This window comes from Scyliorhinus torazame, chromosome 2 (assembly GCF_047496885.1).
Source record: "Scyliorhinus torazame isolate Kashiwa2021f chromosome 2, sScyTor2.1, whole genome shotgun sequence".
Lineage (NCBI taxonomy): Eukaryota > Metazoa > Chordata > Chondrichthyes > Carcharhiniformes > Scyliorhinidae > Scyliorhinus > Scyliorhinus torazame.
Genome location: NC_092708.1, coordinates 168,289,502 through 168,313,499, shown reverse-complemented (window position 1 = coordinate 168,313,499; position 23,998 = coordinate 168,289,502). Strand labels below are relative to the sequence as shown.

The 23,998-nt window shown below is 44.0% G+C and overlaps 1 protein-coding gene and 1 long non-coding RNA gene across 5 annotated transcripts in view; one reads left to right on the top strand and one right to left on the bottom strand.

Moving 5' to 3' along the window:
• dgkg (diacylglycerol kinase, gamma) overlaps nucleotides 1–23,998 on the top strand; it is a 985,082-nt gene that overhangs the window by 771,147 nt on the left and 189,937 nt on the right. For all 4 annotated transcript variants that reach the window (XM_072479609.1, XM_072479595.1, XM_072479601.1 and 1 more), the window contains one exon: nucleotides 745–835. In XM_072479609.1, the coding sequence (XP_072335710.1) occupies nucleotides 745–835 (91 nt within the window). The remainder of the gene's footprint in view (nucleotides 1–744; nucleotides 836–23,998) is intronic.
• LOC140393306 (uncharacterized) overlaps nucleotides 1–23,998 on the bottom strand; it is a 149,038-nt gene that overhangs the window by 43,269 nt on the left and 81,771 nt on the right. The gene's annotated exons all lie outside the window — the stretch shown is intronic.

Here is a 23,998-nt window from a genome sequence, read left to right as displayed (position 1 = left end):
CAAACTCCACACGGATAGTGACCCGGGGCCGGGATCGTACCCAGATCCTTGGGGTCATGAGGCAGCAGTGCTAACCACTGTGCTGTCCTTTCATTGCAGTATCAATATAAGCCTACTTGTGATACTAATAAAAATTATTATTAGATTATTATGTTTATTTTACATTAGTGGTGCTACATAAATTGCAGTTGTCAAAATATGTGCTTTTTGTGAATTCAATTTAGAGTCTAAGGATCCAATTTTAAGTCTGAGCAACTGGATGGGTCTCAAATGAATTGAAATCTCACCCTATAATCTTGAGAAGGTAGAATTTACCATGCACTCACATTGCTACTAGTGAGAGGATTTTTCCACAGATGTCTGAACAAACACATACACAACTCACCCTGGCAGGCAGTAATGCCGTTCCCCAGCTCGGCATAGTCCCTAGAGGACATCTAGGTGAACTCAGCAGATCAGTGTAGGATAACTGGAGTTGTGCATAGGGTTAACTTGCTATCATTGTTCTGTATCACACGCAATGACTCCACACTGCCCTTGGGCTATTTTCAATTCTGTGAATGATGAGCAGGGGGACATTTTCCCTCCTGCTGAGGTTACTATTGATAAAGTATTAGCCGCTGCATTCATTTGTTATGATCATAACACTAAAACCAATGGGGAACATTTTCCAAGCAGGTATGTTCAGTCATTGTACTTTCTTGATTTTAAATAAAATGTTATGTTTCTTTATATTATTTTCAGAATGAAGAACAAACTATGGTATTTTGAATTTGGGACGACAGAGACATTTTCTGCGACTTGCAAGAAGTTAAACGAATTTGTAGAAGTAGAGGTAGGTATCTAAAATTTCTCACTGCTACTAAGTTAGTTGAAGTTTAAAAAACTGGACCCTAGAAATGTGAGATAAAAGCACAATGTTGAAAACATTCATCAATACTGGTCTGCATCTGGAAAGAAAAATGTATGTTAATGATTCCATTGTAGACTTTTCAAGCCATTTTGAGGGCCTGCATCTGAAACATTAACCTATCTCGTACAAATGTTGATTGGCTTGACACGTATTTGGTGCATTTTCTATACTAAGATGTTAAAGTACAATGTGTTAAGAACGAGAAAAGCAACTGCAAGGAAATCATTCATGCTTTCTCACATGACTTTGTCTACATTGTAAATTTGAACTGAATGAAATTGTATACAAATCTTTTGCCATTTACTGAAAATATGATTTCCTGGCTCATGAGAATATCAATAATTCTAAGAAATTGCTTCCAATTTCCTTCAGCCTAAAATCATATTTCACCAGGCCTTCCCTTTAACATGCACCATCTGGTGTAGGGGTGAATATTCGAACCACAGCTGTACTCAGCAAATACTGATACCGTTCTCTCTAAGTATTTGCACTTGGGATATTGTGAATGGTTGCATTGCTACAAAGGTGCTAATTAGCCTCAAGGAATTAAAAAAAAACCTTGGGCGGGATTCTCCACTCCCGCGCCGAAGTGGCCGCGCCGTCGTGAATGCCGTCCAGGTTCACAACGGCGCGAAACGGCCCCGATCCCGACCGATTCACGCCCTGACAATGGGCCAGGATCGGGGCCGCGTCATCTACAGGCGCCAGGCCTTGTCGCCCGCCGTAAAGATGGCGCTGCATAGATGACGCGGCCGGCGCCGCATAACGGGCGTCATCAGCGCAAGCACGGGTTGGCTGGCGCCAACCCGCGCATGCGTGGTTGCCGTCCTCTCTGAGTCCGCCCCGCAAGAAGGTGGTGGACGGATCTTGCGGGGCCGCGGAAGGAAGGAGGTCCTCCTTCAGAGAGGACGTCCCGACGATCGGTGGACACCGATCGCGGGCCACCCCACATTTGAGGTACCCCCGGGTGCAGGATCCCCCCTCGCCCCCCCGCAGGCTGCCCCCCCAGCGTTCACGCACCGTTCACGACGGCAGCGACCAGGTGTGGACGGCGTCGGGGGGGAACCTGCCGTTTTGGCCTGGCCGCTCGGCCCATCCGGGCCTGAGAATAACGGGGGTGCTGGAGAACCGCCATTTTGGGTGTCGCCGGCGATTCTCCGGCCTACGGCCCGCGAAACTCGACCGGGCCGTTCCCGCCGCTTGGGAGAATTGCGGGAGGGCGTCGGTCCGGCGTCCCGGGAAATTTTGGCGGCCCAGGCGATTCTCCCAACCGGCGTGGGAGTGGAGAATCTCGCCCCTTATTTATGTTCCTGCTTACTCAACACTAAGCAAACTCATTGTTATTTTACATCACAATTGTACTCGTTGGGTTGTTACCTTAAAGATTCCAAAGAATATCTTCATTTTATTAAATCCACCTGTTTAACCTGGTTATCAATTTCAATTGTGCAATTTCTAGATTATTTGAAGGAGTCAGGTTATGTTCCTTCAATGGTCAATACTTCACATGTTTTGTTTCCACATGTTCAATCCTGCTGTGAATTCATGGGTTTGTTTACCAATGTTCCTATTTCCACCTGTTTCACTTCACACAGTTATAAGTAAATCTCAGTGTTAATTGGTTCTGGTGAAAAGGATTTTTGCAGTGTTCAGAACAGGAGTGATTTTCCAGAACTGCAACAGATTTAGCTGCGGGACGAACCATTTCCCCCTCTCAGGTTTACATAACCATTTAGTTAAAAGCCCTTCGCTCTCCACAGATGCTGTCAGACCTGCTGAGATTGTCCAGTATTTTCTGGGTTTTTTGTAGTTAAAAGTTCATATTGACAACTGTGATAAATGTTTATTGCAGCTAGGTAATTTCAAATAATTTACCTGATTCAGAGTTAATTGAAGAAGAGAAATGTTTCTCAAAGCTGAGATATTGAAGGAGAGCTGAATGATTGCTGGTTCCCTAGTTTGCCTAGTTCTTGATGACAAGAAAACAAGGTTCCACAACTTTGGATTTACAAGATGAAATAGCAGCCTTGTACTTTTGAGGTTTTGCTGCTACCCAGATGAAACTATTACCAGGTTTCAGTAGCTGTATGTGTTGCATGTCTGGCTCATTCCTCACTCCTGCGCTGTGACAATCACCCGAGCCATATTCCGCTTCATCTGGGGGTCAAAAATGGACCCGGTTCAAGGTACAAAGGGGGCGAAACGTACCCAACATCACCCTCATCCTGACTGACCTTCATGTATGGATGATTCAAGCTGTGCGTAGATCCTAGCTACATAAACGTCAAGTGTCACTATGTGCTGACGTTCTATCTGTCCCCAGTGTTGTGCCGCAGAACGCTTCCAAGTATTTGCACCATGTTGTACCACGTGACCCTCATGGAAAGATTTATACAGAGAAACACTTTGACCACAATTCCGTCAGGCAGTGGTCTGTACATAATGTCCTCAAGGCCCTACAGGAAAAGCAGATGGTGCATCCTGTTGGATAGTTCCCTGAGCAGACTGTCAAAGTCATTTGGCAGAATGCATCAGCACCAGAACTTTCAAACAAGCACCAAGACCTAGTTCGGCAGGTGGTGAGAAAGGTCCTCCCGGTCAGATCCTTCATAAATGCTCCGAGTCTCACCCCAACTGTACATTGTCCTCGGGGTGACTGTGATGGGGAAGAGACCTTGTGAATGTGCCTTTACAAAGAAGGTCTGGAGAGAGATGAGATGGGTTTTGACGAGGTTCACCCCGAGAAGCTCCACGACGCAGGACTGTGCTCTATGGGTTGTTCCCAGGGACAAACATCAACTGTTGCTGGAAGATCATCAACACAATGAAAGATGGCCTTTGGTCTGCCTGAAACCTGTTGGTCTTCCAATGCAAAGAGTTGCCCCCCACCAAGTGTTGCAGATTATGCTGAGGGATGCATTAAAACATGATGCAGCCGCCGCAGAGGCACAGTGGAGGATGGTCGCTGTCCGAGTCCTTTCAGCCATAGTGAACTGAGGGGAGTGAAACAGTAGAGAACTGCCTCGCGCTGTATGACTCATATTGAATGTACACAGTGATTATAATGTCCACCACAATTGTATTGAAACATCTCAGGGTGCAACATAATATATGTCGAGAACATGAATATTATTGCACTTTTGTGCCACTTTGAAAGGTTTGTAATGTCCTTTCAGATATTTTATGAATAAAGTATATTTTTACAAGTGGGACAGTTTCACTTGGAGCAAGAAGAAAGTGTCATGCACTCAGCTGATGTAGCAATTACCCTCAACTCCACTTAGCTATTGAAGGGGGGGGGAACTTGATTTCTGTACAATAGAACTCTGATCAAAATTGTAGAGTTTAAATGAGAACAGTAGCTGTCTTGCTTCTGCCCCTTGGATAAAATAGCTCTCAGCAAACATTTTCTAGTGCCACGGGTGAATAATAACCAACATGGCAAGGATTCAGAGGGTGCGATTCAACTAAAAGGGAACAAAGTCCCATAGTGAGCATGTTTAGCGGCGTGTATCCCAGTGCTCGCAGTGCCGAGAAATGGATTTCCAACTCCACTCACGTTAAATAAGGGGTCTCTGCAGGGAACGCGCTGCTGAGGTCTCACATAGCCTCATTTTCTACACTGAAGAGCTCCGTGATATCAGGTCACCATTTTTAAATGGCATCCTGATCTCGGAGGTCCCTGACCTCCCTCGAAGCCCCAAAGCACTGTGGGAGGGTGCCCTCACCCTCCATCCCCCAACACCCGCGCAGGGCATCCCTGGCCCATTTGCCAACATTCAGAAAATGCCAGCTTGGCACCTTAGCAGTGCCAACCTGGCACCCTGGTAATGTCCCTGCCAGCTGGCAGTGCCACTTGGTGGCACTGCCAGGGTTCCAGGCTGACACTGCCAGGATATTCTGGGGGCCTCTGATTCCCTGAGATACCCTCCACGAGTGCAGTTCCATCTGGTCCCCGTTTGTGGGGACCAGTGGTGAACGCCGCTCACCCAAGTTCTCCAAGGCAAAGGGGTCAAATCCTAAAGCTTTGGTTACCTTGGGTTCTGCACATTAAAGTGAGACCAGCTGTCTCACGCTAATATGCTGATTTGCTAAAAAGTTATCCTGCCCACAATGGGTGGGATTCACATTGCAGCGTCTCGTGAAATTGCGATGGATCTTGCGCGGCATTGTGAGCCGAGTAAATCCCGGAAGCAGGGTATCCCGGCTCTTATCGGGCACACTGCGCCACGGCAACCTGTAGTACAAATAGAGGTTTTTAAAAATTAACTCCTTTGGTGATCTGGTATAAACACAACATGCATTTTAGCCTAAACCATGAAGGCTACAAGATCCCAAGTTTGCTTTTTTGGTGTGTGTAAGTTGACTAATTTATTTGCGTGGTATTACTTAGAAGGAACAGAGCACAAGCAAATGCTTTAAAAACTGCTTCAGCGCAGTATTGACAGTTTGATTTGGCCTCACCACACTTTGCTTTCACTACTGCCATAATTTGTAGTGGCAGAGAAAGAATATTAAAGTGATTTCAACTGTCAAATTTGGGGTATCCAGTGAAAAATGTGAACTGCTGTGAAGTTTTTTGAAATTGTAAAGTTTATACTGGCACATGGCTAAACTAAAACTAGATGCACACAGCTACTTCCACATAATGGAGTCTGATTAAAAATGATAACTGGCTCTTTTCTCTCCTCCCCCTCCTTGATGCCATGCAAAGGATTTACAAATATTTGTCATAAAGGTAGTGCTCCTATTTTCCTTTTCAATGCGAATTTTGGATTTATCAAGCAAGTGATGCTATTTCAAGCATCCAGTGGGCAGTCAGATACAAACCAAGCTCCTCTTATTTTGTCCCAACAATGTTCTTCAGCTCCAACCTTAGAAGAAGACTACTTCCTGCAGCAACATGCTGTTTTCCATTTCACACACTTTAGAACTCCCTGAGCATTCTTACACCTGGCACACATGGGGGACTTTCATCACATAACTCAATATTCCTTTTACAAAATATTAGCCAAGATCTCCAAAACTTCTGTTGAACAAAATATCTTCCCTTGTTTATTGTATTGGTGAAACTCTAGCCTCTGTGTCCTCCAGATCACAAAATATCCCCAAATGCCTTTAAAACTGGTGATAGTCTTAGTTTAACAAATATAAATTCAGTGTGTCAGTTATGCTTTTGGAAGAATTTATTGTCTTGTTTGTTTATTTTCATATCTGTACTTATTACGATTTTAAAATTTAATATGATGGGTTTTGTATTTTGTAGTTGACATTCTGACATCTCTGACTGGCTCTATATCAGGATACAAGGAGGTAACACTTTCTGGAGTGGAACAGTAGTGCACATAAGAAAATACCTTTTATTTCTCTGATCAATTTCATATTTCCATTTATTTCAATGATTTGATAAGTTGAAGGCGCTCAATTAGAATTTCAGCATTTTCTACTATATTCAATTCTTTAATCTCAATTAACCATATTTTAATGGTGTTGTGCACCAGAATTGCTATAATTGGATTCACAAATCATACTTCATTCCAGCCTATTATGTGGACATTCATCGTTTTTATTGTGTGTAATAAACAACATATGCTAGCCAGTGCCAAGTCATCATAAATGTACAGCTCACAACACAACCATTTAGCAAAAGCATTCCTAATGAATGACTTTCATCCATTCATCATACAGATGCATTTTGGGCAGCTTGCCAATTGCTGTAAAATCTGTCATCTGTTTCCATTTCTGTCTCGATTCAAGACCGGACTAAAGCAATGAAAAATAGTTCTTCCATTCCCTGTTGCTCCATACATGATTGCTTTGACCTCGATTGGAAGCAGAAGGAAAGAGAAAGCTCCCCTGAATAGAAGCCAAGGGCTGTACAGAGTAAACACATTCAATGAAATGTGAGGCCTTTATTTGTATACTTGCTGGACAAACCTATTGCTATAATCTGTCCATGATTCAAATTAAAATTTGTTTTTTCCATATGTGGAACAGAATACTTACCAAAAAAATAGTTAATTCTATATCAATTGATAACTTTCAAGAGGAACTGCACTGGTATCTGACAAGGAGATGATTGAGGGCTATATGAACCTGTTTGACTTTTATGAGTAGAGAAGAGATTAGAGATATTAGATGTGGGAGTGGGATTCATCATTGATGGTCATTCTTCGACAATAGAAAGAATGTGTTTAATGGATCTTTATTCCTAAACTTTATTCATAAGGCTTTGTTATATTACTGAATTGTAATATAAATATTACTCATTTATCTTGCCGAGATGTATTGAGTTCTGATGATAAATAGTTGAAGACTTCCAGATGATGACAAATTATTTATTGAATAATAAAATAATGTACTAAAGAAAGAGCAGGAAACTCCTTATATAGCTCCTGTTAGTGTTGCCAGCTAGTGATCATCTGTCTGTACTGACTTCACATTAACTAAACATGTATTAACACATACAGAATTCACTACATCCCCCTTTTTTGTGTTACGCTTTTCTACATGATAAAGAAAATTCTACATAGGAAATGCAGTATTCTGTTATGCATGTACAGTAAATATGAATTAATCGCTCAAAAGTTAATAAATTCAGATGATTCGGTTGTCTTCTACGTCTGGTAGATCTCAGTTTCATAGGAGAGGTAGAAACTTTGATGTTCTGCAGTTCTGGTTCATCAGAATGTTTGATTTGTACATTTTGAGTTAAAGATTGGTTTAAGTTCAGATCTGGAAAGATTGGTTGAGAAACCTGAACTTTTAAGATATCACATCTGTTTCTTCTAATCAATCCACCTTCTGAAGTTTTGATTAGAAAAGACCTTGGTGAGATTTGCCTAATAACTATAGCAGTATCAGACCATCCTCCATGAGGGCATCTGATTCTCACAACATCATCTAGTACGAGAGGTTTTAGAGGTTCTGCATGTCTGTCGTAGTAACTGTTGTTTTTCACGTTGCTGGTGACTTCTTTTCAAAACACCTAGTTGATTGGGATCATCAACATGAATATTCGGTGATGTTCTAATTTCACGATTGTACAACATTTGTGCTGGAGATAAGCCTGAATTCAACGTAGAGGCTCTATAGGATAATGAAGCCAAGAAGAAATCCGATTGAGAATCTCATGCTTTACTCAACAATTGCTTCACAATATGTACACCTTTTTCCACTCTTCCATTTGAGAGGAAAATGAGGGCTTGAAGTATTGTGATTGAAGTTATATGTTCTCGAAAATTCTGTCACTCCCAACTTGCAAAGCACAGACCATTATCTGACATAACAGTTTGGGAATACCATGTCTCGCAAAAAATTTCTTTAAATGCTTTGATCACAGCTGTAGAGTTGAGATCAGGTAGTCTCATTACTTCCGGAAAATTGGAATAATAATCAATTACAAGAACATAGTCTTTTCCATTTGAATGAAATAAATCTACACCTACTTTCACCCATGGTGACCTAGTACTGTCATGTTGTTATAACGTTCCTTTGCATTGAGATGGTTGATGTCTTTGACATGTTGAACATAACATAATCATTTCTGCAATGCCATTGTTTATACCGGGCCAGTACACCGCACGCCTAGCTCTTCGTTTGCACTTCTCGATGCCGAGATGTCCTTCATGAAGTTTGCTTAGCATTTCTGACCTGAGATTTTCTGGAATGACAATTCTACCATTTCTCAATAGTATGCTATCTAATGTAGTAAGTTCAGCTTGAATACTTTGATACTGAGGACAGTGTCCTTTAGGGCACCCATGCTGTAGATGATTGATCAATCTATGCAAGGTTACATCCTTCTGTGTTTCTTCACGTATCTGCTTCAGCTTTTGATCTGATGCAGGAAGTGTTTCTCTATATAACTGCAAGTGAGCTTCTGTATTATTGATTGATTCCAATGGTAGATTTTCTGTGTTGACAGATCTCGAAAGTGTATCTGCAATTACTAATTCTTTACCAGGAGTATAGATTAAAGTAAAATCATATCTCCTTAACTTCATCATCATTCTCCGTAATCTTGGAGTAATATCATTGAGATTTTTATCTATAATATTTACGAGAGGTTGATGGTCAGTTTCAACTGTGAATTTAGGTAACCATATACATAATCATGAAACTTAGAGATGCCAGTTATGAGTCATAAGCATTCTTTTTCTATTTGCGTATACCTGCACTCTGTAATTGTCATGGCTCTCGGTGCATATGCAATGGGTATCCAATTGGTCTAGTCGGCTTGCTGGAGTAATACTGCACCTATGCCATCTTGACTTGCATCTGTCGAGATTTTTGTGGGCTTAGTTGGATCGAAGAAATTTAAGCTTGGAGCTTGTATTAATTGTTGTTTGAGGTCCAGCCATTCCGCATTATGACGTGGAGTCCACTCAAAATCAGCGCTTTTCTTAATCAACTGACGTAGAGCAATAGTTCTTGAAGATAAATGGAGATGAATTTCCCGAGGAAATTTACAAAACCGAGAAACCTTAGTACAGCTTTCTTGTCTTTTGGTTGCTGCATCTTCTTTATTGCTTCTATCTTTTCTTCATCCGGTTTGATACCTTTGGTTGAGATGGTATCACCTAGAAATTTTAACGACGAGGTGGCAAATGTGCATTTGACTGGTTTAATTTTAAACCATACTGATATACTTTCCTTAACCTAGCAATAAGCTCTTCCTCAGTGGTAGAGCATATAATGATGCCGTCCACATAGACTCGAACACCATTTATGTTTTCAGTCATTTGCTCCATAATTCGATGAAAAATCTCTGAGGCAGAGATGATTCCTAAGGGCATTCTATTAAAGCAGTACCTTCCAAAAGGCGTTTTGAATGATCAGAGGAGCTTGCTGGAGTCGTCAAGCTGCATCTGCCAAAAACCTTGTGATGCGCCCAACTTTGTGAAAATTCAAGCATTCAACATTTCAGAAGTTATTTCTTCTCTTTTGGGAATAGGATAATGTTCCCTACGTATGTTTTTATTAAGATCTTTGGGATCCATGCGAATTCTGATATCTCCTGACGTTTTTTTCACACAGACCAAGGAGCTGAGCTAATCAGTCGGTTGCGCGACCTTGAATATGATACCTTGAGATTGTAATCTCCGTAGTTCAGCTTTCAATCTCTCTCTTAGAGGTGCTGGAACTCTTCTGGGCGGATGGATGACAGGCTTAGCATCCTTTTTTAGTAGAATTTTATACTGATATGGCTATGTGCCCATACCATGAAATACACCAGGGTATTTGCTGAGTAACTGTTGAATGTCACATTCTATTCTTGATGTCTCATTTGGGTGCATGAAGATTCTTTGGATTAACTGCAACTCCTTGCACGACTGAGCACCTAATAAAGAAGATCTGTGATCCTCCACAATCTCAAAACGCAGTGTTTTCTGTACTTCTCTGTTGATGACTGTTAAATGACACAAACCATGTGACATAATCTGATTTCCATTGTAATCTTTGAGTTTGAATGCTGCAGGTAAAATCCTGTAATCTGCATGGATAGACGATAAATCCTGGCAGTTGAGTAAATTGGCGGAAGCACCAGTGTCAAGGTTGAATAATATTGGGTTGTTATTCACATGTACTGTCGTTGTCCATTCATTGTCGTTCCTAATGATGTTTATTCGAGGGGAACGTTCTTTGTTGCATGGAAAACTTTTGTTGCTGCTTGAAGATCTGTTGCTGCTTGAAGATCTGTTGTTGCTTGAAGATCTGTTGTTGCTTGAAGATCTGTTGTTGTTTCAATGATTCCAACAAAAATATTTGTGTTTTCCAGAGAAAAACTTTCATCTTCGTCTGAAAGATTCTTTTGTGAATTTTTATTTTCAGTTTTCTCGATGGATCTAATATTGAAATGCTTTTTATGTGTAGTAGTGAGACAAATTGCTGTTGATTTACATCGAGAAGCAAAGTGGTTTAATTTTGAGCACTTTAAACAACGTTTTCCCTGAGCAGGACGTTTTCCCTGAGCAGGACAATTCCCCTTTAAGTGGGCGTTACCACATCTGTAGCACGTCAAGACGCCATCTCTCTGACTCACGAGTGACGTTCGCGCATGCGTAGACTTCTTCTGTTGAGTCTCGCATTTCTGAACAAACTGCGCATGTCCCGAGTTGGAAGGTGCGCAAGCAAGATAGTGCTGTCTTGAATGTGCTTCTTTGCTGCCTGCGACACCATTTTAACATTCTCAACCTCATGGTAGACGTTCGCGCCTTTTTCTCGTGGATAAAATTCCAAGTACTGGGTTTTACTCTGCTCATTTGAAATGCACTTTTCTATAGCAATTTTTAGAGTTAAATCATTTTGGCGTAATAGAGCTTCTCTTAGATTTTCGTCCGTTATCCCATAAACGATCTGATCTCTGATTAAAGAGTCAAGTAAATCAGCAAAATACCAGGTCTGGGCTAGAAGTTTAAGATCAGTGATAAAACTAGTGATGGATTCTCCATTTCTCTGTAAACGCTTGTGAAACTTGAAACGTTCCAGAATTTCATTGGTTTGCATTTTTGCAATGCTCATCAAATTTTGTGACAATCACACCGAATTTACTTTTATCTTCACCTTCAGCATATATGAATGGATTATAAATTTCGATAGCTTGCTGACCTGCCTTGGACAGAAGCAAAACTATGCGTCTAGCTTCAAATTAAATCATGAGCTTCTAAATAGAGCTGGAATTGCTGTTTAAATAACTTCCAATTAAGATTTAAGTCACCGGTAATCTTCAGATGTCTTGGAGCCTGCACTTGGTCCAGCGAATCGTTTGCTGTCGAGGATCCGTTTGCTGCAATGACTTCCACAGTTGAACAGTCAGTATCGGAACTTTTTATTGTCTTTCCTAATATTATGACCAGTTGTTCTCAAAGCTTGTTTTTACCTGGTACCATGTTATATTACTGAACTGTAATATAAATATTACTCATTTGGCTTGCCGAGTTGTATTGAGTTCTGATGATAAATAGTCAAAGTCTGCCAGATGGTGACAAATTATTTATTGAGTAATAAAATAATATACTCGTGAGATCTTTCACTTTAATACTTTTACGAGTAAAACAAATGAGTAAGATTAGATTAAACTATCAATTATGATAACACACTACACTCTGATCTGGTCACATCTTCACTCTAGCTGTCCGACACACACACTAACTAAAGAAAGAGCGGGAAACTTCTTATATAGCTCCTGTTAGTGTTGCCATCTAATGATGATCTGTGTATACTGACTTCACATTAATTAAACATGTATTAACACATACAGAGATCACCACAGGCTTCAGTTTAAGCGAAGACAGATTTTGGAAATAATCAGCTTATCTAACCGTTATGTCATGACATTGCAGTCGTGATCTCAACCAGGGTAGTGAGAAAAGAATTACAATTAGCTTTATATCCCAGGTTAGAGTAGAACTGGCAGCACAGTGGCACAGTGGTTGGCACTGCTGTCTCACTGCGCCGAGGATCCAGGTTCGATCCCGGCCCTGGGCCACTGTCCATGTGGAATTTGCACATTCTCCCCGCGTTTGCGTGGGTTTCGCCCCCACAAGCCAAAGATGTGCAGGGTAGGTGGATTGGCCAGTCTAAATTGCCTCTCATTTGGAAAAATGAATTGGGTACTCTAAATTTATTTTTTTAAAAGGTTACAGTGGAACCGCTCATGTTGCTACATGTAATCACTGCCTAGAAGCCCACACTGGAAGTGCATGAGTGACCATCAGTTATCGTGTTCAGATTTGGCTGTGATCTCCCCTTGCTTAAATAATTTGCCGACATTTGCTGTCTTGACTCAAACAAGATGAACTATCACTTTGTCAAGATGTCAGTGGGTGATTTATGCGGTGGAATTCTATCCCAGCAAGAAATCAAGAACTTTGTAGACGTGTGTTGGAAAAACAATACTGTCCGATTTTGAGTCCACTCTATTTGATACCGCCATTTGTTTCTGCTGCCTTCTACTTTTGTTTACAACTTTTGTACATCCCATTACCAACTTTGTTGTTCTCCTATCTGAATTCTCGCTCAGGCTCCCTTCCCCCTGACAAGCTTATTTAATTCCTCCTCAACATTATTAGCAAACCTCCCCATCAGGTATTAGTTGCAGTCCTGCTATGTAACCCATCGCCCTGGTACGGATCCCTCCTGCACCAGAATGGTCCCAAAGCCTTCCCTCCTGCACCATTTCTCCAGCCACATGTTCATTCGCTCAATCCTCCTATTTTTACTTTTACTAGTATGTGCTACTCGGAGTAATCCTGAGATTATGCTTTGGAGGTTCTGCTTTTCAATCTCTTTTCTAGGTCCCTAAAATATGCTTTCAGGACCTCATCTCTGTTTCTACTTATGTCATTGGTGCCAATGTGGGCCATAACCTCCAAGTTGTTCATCAACCCCCAAATAAATGCCTTGCAGTTGCTTAATGTGATCCCTGACCCTAGGAAGCAACATACCATCCTGGAGTCACATCCACAGAAACATCCCGTAACTATTTAAAAAAAAAAAAAAAATTTAGAGTACCCAATTAATTTTTTCTAATTAAGGGGCAATTTAGCGTGGTTAATCCACCTAGCCTGCACATCTTTGGATTGTGGGGGTGAAACCCACGCAAACACGGGGAGAATGTGCAAACTTCACACGGACAGTGACCCAGAGCCGGGAAAGAAACTTGGGACCTCGGCGCCGTGAGGCTGCAGGGCTAACCCACTACGCCACCGTGCTGTCCTATCATCCCGTCACTATGGAATCTACTATGGAATCTTCCTCTCTTCTTCCGCCTCAACTGCGCAGCTGCGTCACCCATGGTGCCAGGAACGTGGCTCTTGCCACAGTCCTCTTCGGAACCATCTAAGGTGGATCCAGGATGGAAAGCGATTAATGAACGAGATAGGCTCAGACTCGGGACTCTTGCCTGGTCCTCCAAGTCTGTCTGGCAGTCAGCCATTCTTTTTCTGCTTTCTATTAACCTAGGGTGTGACTACCTCCCAAAATGTGCTCTCCACATAGTTCTCACCTTCACAGATGCCCAACAGTGTCTCCAACCATCACTCGAGTTCCAAAACCCAGAGCTCAAGTTTCTGCAGCTGGTGATACTTCTGCATATGTGACCGTAATTGCCACTTAACAGAGGATCCAGGCCAATCAGTTCAGTTGGGCTGTGGGACTGCAAAATCCGAGAAACACAAATTTACTCCACTTTGCATTGGGATCATATTTTCAAATAAGCTGATAATTTTTGAGAGGTGCAATTAGTTTGTGTTAGTTGCTAAAGCGATTGTATACAAGTAGGCTGCCAGAATTCAATTTCTAAGAAAATATGTCATCATAGGAACTTCATGGAGCATGCCTGACTGTTGTTCTGTGTGCACATTTTTCTTCATGATCAATTCCAGAAGCTTTTTTTGAAGAATTAGGTTTTTCTACTGTAAATAGGTTCATTGGCTTTATTTGAGCATTTCTGTCACTCGCACAAATGTTTGGGCTTTGAAAATAAAAGGAGGGGAGTTGGAATGACAGGTTTAATTAATTAGATTGAGGTGAGGGCAGCACTGTGGCACAGTGAATGGTACTGCTGCCTCATGGCGGCGAGGTCCCAGGTTCGATCCCAACACTGGGTCACTGTCCGTGTGGAGATTGGACAGTCTCCCCGTGTTTGCGTGGGTTTCGCCCCCACAGTCCAAAAGATGTGCAGGGTAGGTGGATTGGCCATGCTAAATTGCCCCTTAATTGGAAAAAATGAATTGGGTACACAAAATTTATCAATTAAAAAAATTATATTGAGGTGCCTATATTCTGGATTTTACTCCAGTATACAGCCGTGATGTATGACGCAGACGGTTGAATTGTGTGGGTGAGTTACAACACCCAACTCCCTCCTGTAATGTTGAAAACAGTTTTCAGTTTGTTTATATACAAGTGGTAGACATCCCTTTTTCATCATTTAACATTCAGGATGTGGAGCACGGTGGTGCAGTGGCTAGCACTGCTGCCTCTCGGTGCCGAGGTCCCAGGTTCGATCTCGGCCCCGGGTCACTGTCCATGTGGAGTTTACACATTCTCCCCGTGTCTACGTGGGTCTCACCCCCACAACCCAAAGCTGTGCAGGGTAGGTGAATTGGCCACGCTAAATTTCCCCTTAGTTAGAAAATAAAGAATTGGGTACTCTAAATTTATTTTAATAAATCATTCAGGCTGTGAGCCACACCAAATATAATAAAGGAGTCTGCACCCACAGGGAAATGTGAGGAATAACATTTTTTTTTTTAAATTTAGAGTGCCCAATTCATTTTTTCCAATTAAGGGGCAATTTAGCATGGCCACTCCACCTAGCCTACACATCTTTGGGTTGTGGGGCGAAATCCACGCAAACACAGGGAGAATGTGCAATCTCCACATAGACAGTGACCCAGAGCCGGGATCGAACGTGGGACCTCGTCACCGTGAGGCAGCAGTGCTAACCACTGTGCCACCGTGCTGCCCCCGGAATAACATTTGTAATTGTTACATGCTTGTGAGCTGAATAGATTCCACGGCAGCACAGTGGTTAGCACAGTTGCTTCACAGCTCCAGGATCCCAGGTTCGATTCCCGGCTCTAATCACTGTCTGTGCGGAGTCTGCACGTTCTCCCCGTGCCTATGTGGGTTTCCTCCGGGTGCTCCGGTTTCCTCCCACAGTCAAAAGATGTGCAGGTTAGGTGGATTGACCATGTTAAATTGCCTTTCGTGTCCAAAAAGGTTGGGTGGGGTTACGGGGATAGGGTAGAGGTGTGGGCTTGGGTAAGGTGCTCTTTCCAAGGGCTGGTGTGGATTCAATGGGCCGAATGGCCTCCTTCTGCACTGTAGATTCTATGATTCTATGACTAGAAGCAGTCAAACAATGTAGTTTTTTTAAATGATTGCAGGGTGCACTAGTTTTCCTTTCCACTGCTGTTCAGGAGATGTACCTTTTTGACATGGGAATTGCAACATGTAATAATTGCAGACGAATGCAGATGAATACTAAAGTTTATGAATGACTTTGCTCTATTGCTACCTTTATGGAGGGCATTAACTCATTTATTTTCAATTGCTAATTCCTCGGTATAAGTAGTTGTTAAAGGAATATGCATGTGTGCATTAAGCATTCATTGTCTTTTGACCTCAACGTCAACATAATGCATTGGAAAATGTTTGAAAAACATCGTAGGTTGAGCAGCTTCTGGTAGATGCAGATTCATGTTCGAATGACACCCTAGAACTCTGTTCTAAGGTTTTGTTTTCAGTGATCTGACTCTCGTTAGTCCTTCATTAAGTCACAGTAAGGTTTCATTTAGCAGCCAACCGCCCCTCAATATTAAAGTTGTGAGATTCAGAGAGCATGCCTAAGCCATAGGGTTGCTCAATGTTGAGACTGGTATTTCTGAGGGGACTGGGATTCTGCAAGAGGGCTCTTTCACAGTCATTTTCTGTTTGAATTTGGATTGTTGGTGGTATAATTTGCAACCCAGAGGTGCCTGGATACTGGGGCGCTGTTGTAATGCGAACACAGATCCATTGATACAGTGCAGCATACTGGCCTGTTCCTAAAGCTGCCCAGAGTGCTTCCAATCCAGGTCGGGACAGTTGGGAAAATACTCCCTCACTTTTTTTAAATGTACTTTATTACAAACACGCGTGTACAAAAAAAAGCAACATATACAAACCCACTCCACAAACTCTCAGTCCACAGTTTGTACAATTTTCCTCCTTTTTATTCCCCCTCGCCCCCTCCCCCACAAGTATGATCCCAATCCAACATACTTGGGAGTGACTCTGGATGGGACGCTGTCCTCGCAGGGACATCTGAAGAAAACAGCAGCAAAGATCAAAACCAGAAACAACCCACGAATCAAACTTGCTGGACCTACGTGCGGCCTGCTGCCACAACACTCCGGACCTCAATACCTGCCCTATCATATTCCACAGCAGAATACTGTACACCTGTTTGGCAAAGATCATCACACCCATCTCTTGTTGGCACACAATTGAATGCAACAATGTGCACGATAACGGGAACCCTCTGCTCAACACCCCTCCCTGGGTTTCCTGCCCTCACAAATATCACTCCACCACACATCCTCCGACTGATGAAAACCTAGAAGCTGGTTGAAACCATGCATACTGTACCTCACTTATCACTCCATGATGACCTGTTCAACTCACTCACTCAATGAAGTCACTAACACGTTCCTTGTAACAAACCCCATCTGTCAAATAGCAGGCTTTGAACTACAAGGGCAACAATGGTCTTTTGCTAAATAGGTTTAAGATAGGCCAGAGCCCCTGTGCAACCAATCTCCACTGCCAGAGCCTCGGTACAAACCACTCATGCATATAGAACAGCTATACACAATGTTGCACATTACCAAAGAGTGTCCACTCTACATCGAGGCAGACCTCCAATAAAACAGTGCTGCAGCATGGGGCCCCAACCAATGGAGGAGCTATACTGTGCGAGCACCATTCAGTGCCTGGTGGCTCTAAATTTGCTGTTAGGCTCAGAACATCGGCCTGTGATTGGTGAACTCCCCTTTAGAGCGGGATACAGTATTGAACGGTTGAGAGGTGGTTCAAACAGATCTCCTGATTGCCTGGTATGAAGTTTCTGAACTTTAATTGAGTGAGGCAGCAGCCAGATTTCTGCTGGCATTTGGTCTGGCAGTCTGAGGCAAAAGTGAGGTCACTCACCTTAGATCAGGGTGCAAGCCTGCAAAGCTTTAGCGAGGTGAGGAGGAGGCACTGGGCACGGCCCTCAGGGAGCAGCGGGGTGACTCTCCACCACCAGGCTAGGACTGAGGAAGTCAGGCGAGCAACCAATCAAAGAAAGAGCAGAGGGCATGCCATAAAATCCAGCACCCAGCAGCAGCAAAAGCACACGTGGCTGTCGAGGCTTAAGGCCTGGCTGCCAGAGCGAGAGGTGAGCAGTTGGGAGGTGCGAGGGCCAGTCAAGCACCAGCGCCAAAGTTTTCAGGGAGCAGGGGCCAGCACAGCAATGTGACCTAAGCTAGCTGCCAGGGCTGAGAGTGAGGGGGCTGGGCGGCAACCGGCCCAGCGAGGGCGAGAGCAGAGGCCAGGCTACAGAGCCAGTGCAGCCAGGGGCACACGTGGTAGTCGAGGCTTGAGAACCAGCCAAGTGAGCGAGAGATGTGAGCAGTCGGGATGTGTGAGGTATCATGGTTTTCGGAGAGCAGAAGGGTGATTCTACCAGGGACCAGGCAGTGAGAGATCTGGCGGCAACTGGACTGGGGAGGGCGAGAGCAGACGCCAGGCCAGATAGCCAGCAGCCAGTGAACCACCACTGGCACACCTGCGAGCTTAGGTCATCAAGGGGAGCAGCGTCAGGGGTGACTCAACCCCCCCAGGCTAGGGATGAGGAGGGTAAAGACACCTCTTCCTGTAAATCAACGGGCAGCACAGTGGTTAGCACTGCTGCTTCACGCCGCCGAGGTCCCAGGTTCGATCCCGGCCCAGGATCACTTTGCATGAGGATCATGCAGATTTTCCCCGCATCGACGTGGATTTCACCCCCACAATCCAAAGATGTGCAGGGTAGGTGGATTGGCCACGCTAAAATTGCCCCTTGATTGGAAACATTTAATTAGGTACTCTAAATTTATAAATACATTTTTTTTAAAAATTAAATTCCTGAAAATTTATTTTCGTTGACATCAAGACCAATTGGTCAATATGACGAGACAATGAATGTGGCAGTCAAAATGCAAACATTTGAAGGTGAGGCAAGAAGACGAAGCTAGGCAAAAAAACAGTTTGGCACTTTGCTTTAAATGGTTTGAAGTATTGAGCAGTGTCCAAACGGCACTATCTTCCTCAACAACAAAGGTTTTGGTGGCTTGTCTAATGACTTCGTCCTGCCGATTTCTGGAAACAGCACATGAAAAACTTGAACAAGACGAAGCGGACGCTGAAATGCGAATGGAACTACAAGATACTGCTCAAGCTCATTGTGCAGCTGAAGTGAGGGAAGAAACATTGCCTGATGGCCAAAATCTGTTCCATTCGACATGATTGAATATTTTGTAATAAATTGACCAGAGAACATAGTTAATATGGAAAATTTGAGAAACAGTTTTGAGGCCGAAAGCAGGCTAGAAGTTTTCTGGAAACTTCCAAAAGTCAGATGAAGACTATGTGTGCATGCATTCAAAGATGTAAATTATCTGGAAGAATTGGTTCTGCATCATCAGCTCAGTTTGAAAAGAACTGGAGCAATGTGCTGAGCTGTGTTGTTGCCACAGCCAAACTGCTGTCTTCTTTAGGACTACCTCTAAGAGGACATGATGAATCATCAGTGTCAAGTTGAAGAGGTAGTTTTTTTAGCCTGCCTTGAATATCTCAGTGAATTTGATGAGCTTCTCAAAGAACATTTGAGAAGTTATCAATATTGAGGCTCAGGGAAGACCAATGTTTTAACACACAGAACCTACAATGACTTCATCACTATAATGGCAGATCGGCTCACCAATTCACTAATGATGCCAAATATTATTCCATAATCGCTGATTCAACACCAGATGTGAGTCCAGCTACAATCCCATATTTCTGAATGCTTGGCGATAACCGTTTTGGAAATTATTGCAAATTTAGGTTTGGTCACCAAAGGTTGTCGTGGGCAGAGCTTCGATAATGCCGCAAATGTGGCAGGAAAATATTCAGGTCAACAAGCAAGACTGAACAATGCAAGCCCCGGTTATTCATCCCATGTTCAAATCACTTCTTGAATTTAATCTGCAATGCAGCAGCTGAATCCTGTGACCAGCTGTACATTTTTTTGACTTTGTTCAAAACTTGCATGCCTTTTTTTGGTTTCCATGCATCAGTGGAATACGCTGAGATTACGTTTCGAGCAGACACATGGAAAATATTTGGTCAAAAGCATTTGTGACACCAGGCAATCTGCTCATGCAGATGCTGTTCTAACTTTGACTGATATAAAGGAATGCTAATCAGACATAGCCACATCAAAACCAGAAAAACCACACGTAAAAGCTGAAGAAAAACCTGAGCAGAGAAGATTGTAAAGTACAATATTTTAGTCTTTACTGTTTTGTGGAACTGTTTACTTCAAAGAATTAATATCATCAGCAATTCGCTGCAAAATGTTGAAATAAATGGATTGAATGCTTCACAATTGTTCGCCTCCATTAGAAGTTTTGTCATGGAAGTTCAAAATGACTATACCTCATAATAACATTAACAAAGAATAGGCAGCACGGTGGTGCAGTGGTCAGCATTTTGCTGCCTCACGGCGCCGAGGTCCCAGGTTCAATCCTGGCTCTGGGTCACTGTCCATGTGGAGTTTGCACATTCTCTCCATGTTTGCGGGGGTTTCGCCCCCACAACCCAAAGATGTGCAGGCTAGGTGGATTGGCCACGCTAAATTGCCCCTTAATCGGAAAAAATTAATTGGGTACTGTAAAAAATTTTTTTTTTAAAACAAAGAATACAGCCCCATTTGATGCTGAGAAGTGCGCAAGACACAAGGGATGAGATTCTCTAATAATGGGGCTATGTCCCAACGCCGGTGTGGAAAGCAGCGCCAACGACTCCGGCTTCAACGGCCCCCGAAAGTGAGGAATTCTCAGCTTTCTAGGGGGCTAGGTTGGCGCCGGAGTGGTCCCTGCAGCTCCTGCCGGCGCGGAACGGCCCGCGCAAGTTCGCATGCGCAGAACGACTGGTGTATTTCCATGCATGCACGGAACAGCCGGCGTGATTCGTCACATGCGCGGGGATTCCCTTCTCCGCGCCGGCCCCCGGGCAATATGGCGGAGCCCTACAGGGGCCTGGCACGCAGTAAAGTAGGCCCCCATGGAACCAATTGCGGGCCAGGCCACTGTGGGGTGCGTGTGGGGTGCCCCCCCCCCCCGGGGTCAGATCCCCCTGCCAGGACGGCCCCCGCATACTCACCTTCCAGGTCCCACCATGTGGGAGGTGAGTAATCCACTCCGGTGGGACTCGGCCAAACCCGTCAGCCACTCGGCCCATCGGCGCCCGGAGAATCGCCGGGGGGGCCGCCGGAGAATGGGGAAGCCGGTGGCGAGGCGCGATTCTCGGAGAATCCTGACGAGGAAGTTGTTTTGGATAAAATTAGAAACAATGAAATCACTTTAAAGGAGAAAGAGAAGATCATCATTGAGAATGTTTATGTTATTTGTGGCACAATAATAGTGCAATTGCAGTGTAGAAATGAATCTCTGAATTTTTTTGATTGCTTTTCGACAAAAGTTTGGATGAGAATGCTAAGAGCCTCTGCAATAAAATGTTAATTTTTTATGCTGGGTCAGCATTTATTGCCCATCCCGAATTGCCCTTAAGGGGGCAGTTAAGAGTCACCCACATTGCTGTGGGTCTGGAGTCACATGTAGGCCAGACCAGGTAAGGACAGCAGATTTCCTTCCCTAAAGGACATTAGTAAACCAGATGGGTTTTTACGATCGGCAATGGTTTCATGGTCATCATGAGACTTTTAAGTCCAGATTTTTATTGAACTCCTATTTCACCATCTGCAGTGGCAGGATTCGAGCCCGGGTCCCCAGAGCATTACCCTGGGTTTCTCGTTTCTAGTCCAGGGACAATACCACTCCGCCGCCACCTCCCCTTAAATTCTACTGGGACAAAGAACAATGCAGCACAGAAACTGGCCCTTCGCCCCCTCCAAGCCTGAACCATCCATGATAACAACCTTTACCGACAATCGGCAAGTCGGGAGGAGACAGAAACAAATCTTGTTGAAGATGAAGTGAAACAATTCATTAGTTTCATCGATAACGATGAGCTCTTGTGTTCGAGATCACCAGCTGATTTGTACAGACTTGTATATGATGGTTTGCAGGCAGCCGTTCCAAATGTGAAAACCATTCTGAAAATCTTTTTTTTTTTAAATATTTTATTGAAAATTTTTGGCCAACCATCACAGTACATTGTGTATCCTTTACACAGTAATATCACAATATAAATAACAATGGCCAGTTTTATAAACAAGAAATAAATAATATATAAACAAAAACAAAACTAAATGGCAACTGCCTTGTCCGAGATAAATATTCTCCAAAAATATGTTTTAACCGTCCAATATACAATTATCTATAACAACAACCTATACATATTATACTTATATATTGACATCCCTGAGAATCCCTCTGGTCCCCCCCCCCCCCCCCCCCCCCGGGTTGCTGCTGCTGTCTTCTTCTTTTCCATTCCCTCTATCTTTCTGTGAGGTATTCGACGAACGGTTGCCACCGCCTGGTGAACCCTTGAGTCGATCCCCTTAGGACGAACTTAATCCGTTCCAGCTTTATAAACCCTGCCATGTCATTTATCCAGGTCTCCACACCCGGGGGCTTGGCTTCCTTCCACGTCAACAGTATCCTGCGCCGGGCTACTAGGGACGCAAAGGCCAAAACATCAGCCTCTTTCGCCTCCTGCACTCCCGGCTCTTCTGCAACCCCGAATATAGCCAACCCCCAGCTTGGTTCGACCTGGACCCCCACCACCTTCGAAAGCACCTTTGTCACCCCCACCCAAAACCCTGTAGTGCCGGACATGACCAGAACATGTGGGTGTGATTCGCTGGGCTTCTCGAGCATCTCGCACACCTATCCTCTATTCCAAAAAATTTACTGAGCCGTGCTCCAATCATATGCGCCCTGTGTAACACCTTAAATTGTATCAGGCTTAGCCTGGCACACGAGGACGATGAGTTTACCCTACTTAGGGCATCAGCCCACAGCCCCTCCTCAATCTCCTCCTCCAGCTCTTCTTCCCATTTCCCTTTCAGCTCATCTACCATGATCTCCCCCTCGTCCCTCATTTCCCTATATATGTCTGATACCTTACCGTCCCCCACCCATGTCTTTGAGATCACTCTATCCTGCACCTCCTGCGTCGGGAGCTGCGGGAATTCCCTCACCTGTTGCCTCGCAAAAGCCCTCAGTTGCATATACCGGAATGCATTCCCTTGGGGCAACCCATATTTTTCGGCCAGCGCTCCCAGACTTGCAAACGTCCCATCTACAAACAGATCTCTCAATTGTATTACTCCTGCTCTTTGCCATGTTCCAAATCCCCCATCCATTCTCCCCGGAGCAAACCTATGATTATTTCTTATCGGGGACCACACCGAGGCTCCCGTCTTTCCCCTATGCCGTCTCCATTGCCCCCAAATTTTCAAAGTAGCCACCACCACCGGGCTTGTGGTGTATTTCTTCGGTGAGAACGGCAACGGCGCCGTCACCATGGCTTGTAGGCAAGTCCCCCTACAGGACGCCTTCTCCAATCTCTTCCACGCCGCTCCCTCCTCTTCTCCCATCCACTTACATACCATTGAGATGTTGGCAGCCCAGTAGTACTCACTCAGGCTCGGTAGCGCCAGCCCCCCCCCTATCCCTACTACGCTGCAAAAATCCCTTCCTCACTCTCGGGGTCTTCCCGGCCCACACAAAACTCATGATACTCTTCTCAATCCTTTTGAAAAAAGCCTTCGTAATCACCACCGGGAGGCACTGAAACACAAAGAGGAATCTCGGGAGGACCACCATTTTAACCGCTTGTACCCTCCCTGCCAGTGACAGGGATACCATGTCCCATCTCTTGAAGTCCTCCTCCATCTGTTCCACCAACCGCATTAAGTTTAACCTATGCAATGTACCCCAATTCTTGGCTATCTGGATCCCCAAGTAGCGAAAGTCCCTTGTTACCTTCCTCAGCGGTAAGTCCTCTATTTCTCTGCTCTGCTCCCCTGGATGCACCACAAACAGCTCACTTTTCCCCATGTTCAGCTTATATCCTGAAAATTCTCCAAACTCCCCAAGTATCCGCATTATCTCTGGCATCCCCTCCGCCGGGTCCGCCACATACACCAATAAACCGTCCGCGTAAAGAGATACCCGGTGTTCCTCTCCTCCTCTGAGTACTCCCCTCCACTTCCTGGAACCCCTCAATGCTATTGCCAGGGGCTCAATCGCCAGTGCAAACAATAATGGGGACAGAGGACATCCCTGCCTCGTCCCTCTATGGAGCCGAAAATAAGCAGACCCCCGTCCATTCGTGACCACG